Source organism: Sesamum indicum, linkage group LG3, assembly GCF_000512975.1.
Source record: "Sesamum indicum cultivar Zhongzhi No. 13 linkage group LG3, S_indicum_v1.0, whole genome shotgun sequence".
Lineage (NCBI taxonomy): Eukaryota > Viridiplantae > Streptophyta > Magnoliopsida > Lamiales > Pedaliaceae > Sesamum > Sesamum indicum.
The window spans coordinates 12633682-12638055 of NC_026147.1; the positions used below are offsets into that span (position 1 = coordinate 12633682).

At 30.4% G+C, this 4374-nt stretch overlaps 1 protein-coding gene across 1 annotated transcript in view; it reads right to left on the reverse strand.

Annotated features, from left to right (window-relative positions):
* The window catches only part of LOC105158178 (sialyltransferase-like protein 2), a gene marked incomplete in the record, with an annotated part of 5547 nt that continues 3590 nt past the window's right edge, over positions 2418–4374 (reverse strand). The window contains 4 exon segments of the mRNA XM_011074829.2: positions 2418–3266; positions 3616–3725; positions 4128–4209; positions 4291–4374. Coding sequence (XP_011073131.1) covers positions 3071–3266; positions 3616–3725; positions 4128–4209; positions 4291–4374 — 472 coding nt within the window.

The following is a 4374-nucleotide window of genomic DNA, read 5'->3' on the forward strand; positions in this document are numbered from 1 at the left end:
TGGTCTCCTAGCCGTCAGTTCTCAAATTCTCTTTTCCTTCTGAATAAACATTAAAACTCTATGTGGGCTGTTTGTCCAAGAAAATACTAAACAGAGAGAATGAAGTGAAGCGGTAGGGTGAACAAAAACAGAGAGCCGGCGAGCTGAAGAGTTGTGAGTGTGTGGGTGGGTGTGTGGAGAGAGTACCGAGAAAGGTGCTATTCTGTTTGAGCAGGAATTGGGAGGAGAAGCCACGTTTTCTGGTAAAATTAATATTATTTTGGTGGCAGCTGTAACTAAAATCGGGTTTTTAGTACTCCTTCTTTTTTTATTATTAGTTTCTTATATTATTTTTTTTTATTTTTTATTTTTTCGATGCGCAGCTAACAATCCCTCGTCTTTAAAATAATCGTATACATACGACATATTTGCTAGGATGGTAGTTGATGATAGGTATTAAAAATTATTTTTTAGAGAAGAAATAAATGGAAGGGTAAGGATAGGTATTAAAATTTTGGTACAGTAAAAGAGTTTTCTCTTGTAATAATATAGATACACATAGACAATTAATTATTCAAAATAATTTTACAAAAAATTATAAAAACTTTAGTATATGACGTAGAAAATTGTAATTATAGAATAATTTAAAAAATACTAAAATTTACTAATATGGATATTTTTTTTGATAAAATATAATGAATTAAAGGATAAATAAAGAATAAATTGGAATATTCGATAGTATAGATTTTTTGTCGGGTTGAAAAGTGGAAGTAAAAAGGAATATATAAAAAATAGTTTGGTGTTTGGTTAAGGAGAAGAGATAGAGGGAAAGTAAAACTTTATTCATATAAAACCTTTTTGAAGTCCAATTTTATTTTTGTTCAAAATTAGGAGGAAAAGTGAAAATATAAGAGCAAAAAGACAAAAAAGTATATATTATATTTTTATTTACTTTATTGTCCATATATATATATAATTTTTTTTCAATTCCTGTGAATAGTATTAAACATAATCACCAGAGAAAATAATAACAAAATTACTGAAAAAAAACTATTGCATTGAAATCAATGATAAATATTTTTCTTGTTTGATAATTTTTTATTAATAAGGTTTTAAAATTTTGATAAATTAAAATTATATTAGTATAATATTAGTTTATTTATTTCTTAATACATATGAAAAGAAGAATTATTCAATAAAATTACAAAAAAATAGTACTTTCTTCTCAATCTATTTTCCTCATACCAAACAAATCAAAGTATTTGATATTTACTCACCTTCCAATTATATACCAAACAATTTGAAAAAAAAAAATTATTAATTTTTTTCCTCGTTCTTTCCCTTTCACTTTCATTTTCCTCTCACCTAAATCAAACGAATTTTTAACCGTGAAATCCTAATAGAGGGGTAAAATTGAAAAAAATTATCCACTTTGACATTTTTTATTGATTAAAAAAAAGTCATGTATTTTGATAATTCATAATTTTTTATTAGTAAAGAAAAGTGGGAATAATGACGAAATTGTCATCAGCCATTCAAAAGCAAAATAAAAAAAACTAAACATACTAAAAGTCTATTCTATCCCTTAGGTACTAAAAATAAAGAAATATTAAACTTATTAAAAAGCATTTTATTGATCCCAGTCAACATATTTTGTCTTATTTTAGACTCTTGATTTCATATTTTCCATCTAATTATTATTTTTAAAAAAAAAAACTCGATTATGATATTTCTATTATTATTACATTTTCTACGGTTTTTTTATTTTTGGTATTTATTAAAAAAATCATTATTTAGTAGCTTATACTATTTTAGTCCCTAGTGGTAAAATGAATTTAGTATATATGATTTTATGTTTTGCTTCTGAACAATTGATAGTTGTTTTATTATTTATTTTCATTTTAATTTAATTATAAGTATAAATATATAAGTTAGCAATTATTTAAGTAAATTATATTTAATCATTGACAAATTATTAAAGTGCTTAAGCCTTTCTAATTCTATATTTTGTTAGCGGAATATTTTTTGTCCACTTTTCTTGAAATTCGATTAGGATTTAATTTTTTTTAGTTACTGTAATGAAATGTTGCATTTAAAAAATAAAATCCTAAATTGAAACGAGCGATATTTCTTCAACTTTTATAAAACAAAAAGAATGTTGACTCGGCATTTATGTTATCATTTCTTAAAAATAATCAAATTTATTTATGAAGAATTAAGTAAATAAAAGGTGAGAATTTGAGCATTGAACGACTCATTAATTTTGCACATAATATCAATATGATACTGAACCAATGTGTAAATTCTAATGAAGAAATGACTGTACTAACACATTTGAAGGCCATCTTTTAAAAATGTATTATTTTGGAAAAATATGGTGATACCAAAAAATTTAAATGAGTTTTGATACTACAGAGAAAAAAATAATATTATCCACCTACAAAATAGCAATACTTTACATTTTATGTTTCATTCAATATATACACATTATGTGTCCAAAACGAAATTTTTGTACGTACAGAATTTGGAAAAGAAAATCCAATCCCTTACTCAGCTGCCAGTTTTTTCACTTCCACGATCGTCAAAGTGCAGCAAGTAAATCAAACCTGCCTTTGATGATAAATGATAACACGGCCAAACAGTTGAGAAAAAATCCAAGCAGCCGTTTGCATAACAGGACTGTCAAACTTATGAAGAAGCTTACTGTACATCATGCCAAGTACTGAGAGTGTGCGAAAGAGGAAAATGAGCTTTGAATCCCTATTCTAATGCATAAATTGGCGCTAACCCAACGTGCAAAACAAGAAACAGTTTGACAGCCAGAAAAAAACATGGTCGTATGAGTCGTATCTAATTTAGTTATATATCAATGAATGAACAACTACATATCAAGAGTATCTGTGGTATTGTGTTGATTTTTCTGTATTCGTTCTCTGATGGGGAAAAATGTATCTTCGGGTCAATTCAAGATTTCACCACTGTGAGAAAAACAAAAAGGGATTATAGTTAATGCTACAAAAAGAACACACCAGTTTATGCCGACCAAAAAGTTGCAAGCTTCTGAGAGTGTAGGACTCTAAAACAGGTATTTTCATCTGGATGGCACCATGCAGAGTAGACCGTGTCCCGGATTGTGCTCCAGTGGATACATAGTGGTGCCTCTAACATACTTTTTATGTTCAACGGCAGCTTTTCTCGAGCCAACCTCCAGTGCAGAATTGCCTCTTAGTTGCTTAGCAGTGATGGAACATGCGGCTAGTGGATCTGAAGATCCAGCTCCAACTCTCCTGTCGAGAGAACCAGAAAAGAGTTGTGAACGAGCGTGATAATAAAAGATATTTTATATGATTGTATCAGAAAAAGACAACAGATAAGTTTCACCAACTGTGAAACCCTAAGCATGCAGAACGTTAAGGTTATGATTACATAAACACCCAACTGTTATCATAATTACGAAGACTGCTTTGTGTTCTATTACATAGAACACGTTGAGGAAGAAGCTAACAGTGGAGGTTATTTGTCAAAGCATTAGTGGCAATGAAGAGTGCAAGGAACTAAACCACAATCAGCTGGTCAATGTAATAAATACAGTAAAAAGTAACTGAACTTTAATACAGAGAAACAACAGTAGACTACCTCAACAATTTCTCTGACGCAATCCGGGCAGCAGTAATTAAGCTGCGGCTTGGAGCCCACTTCACAATTCGATTTGGATCTGCCCGCATTGGAGAATGGATTTTGATAAGCTTACAGAAAACAATAAGTAGAAAATGTTAGAAAGTGGAATTTAGTGAGAGTAAGACGTATCATGAAGGATAAGTATCTCCTGCGGATCTGATCAGTAACATAATTACATAGACAACACATTAGATAATCTTCAGTACATATCAGCAAAAATATAAGGAATGGACTTTTTCGTAATAAAACACATTGCAGGTTCCTCACAACACATTCGACGATAGCCAACAGCTTATCAGCAAAACATTAAGACTGGACTTTCATTGTGATCAAACACATTGGATATACTTGAGATGATAACCCACTTAGGCAGCTACGCAAGTTTACCATGAGCATACAGGAAGAAATGCAAAATCATCAGCATGAGAACTTAGAACTTCAAATCAGAAACAATAAAGTTTAGAACTTACCCCAAGACATTCCATCATTTGATAATACGCCCTACCCTGCAAAGGAGTATGCCCTTGTCGCGACTCCGAGAAATATCTAGTCCTAAGATGACAGTATAGCTCCATGATTAAGTGACTTTAAACCAATATGGTACCGTTCAACAACTTCTTCCATTGTACTTACCATTCTTTATAACCAGGATCAACAGTGAAACCATACATATCAACAGTGTCACAAATGGAGAGAGCAAATTCAAGCGCCTTGAGC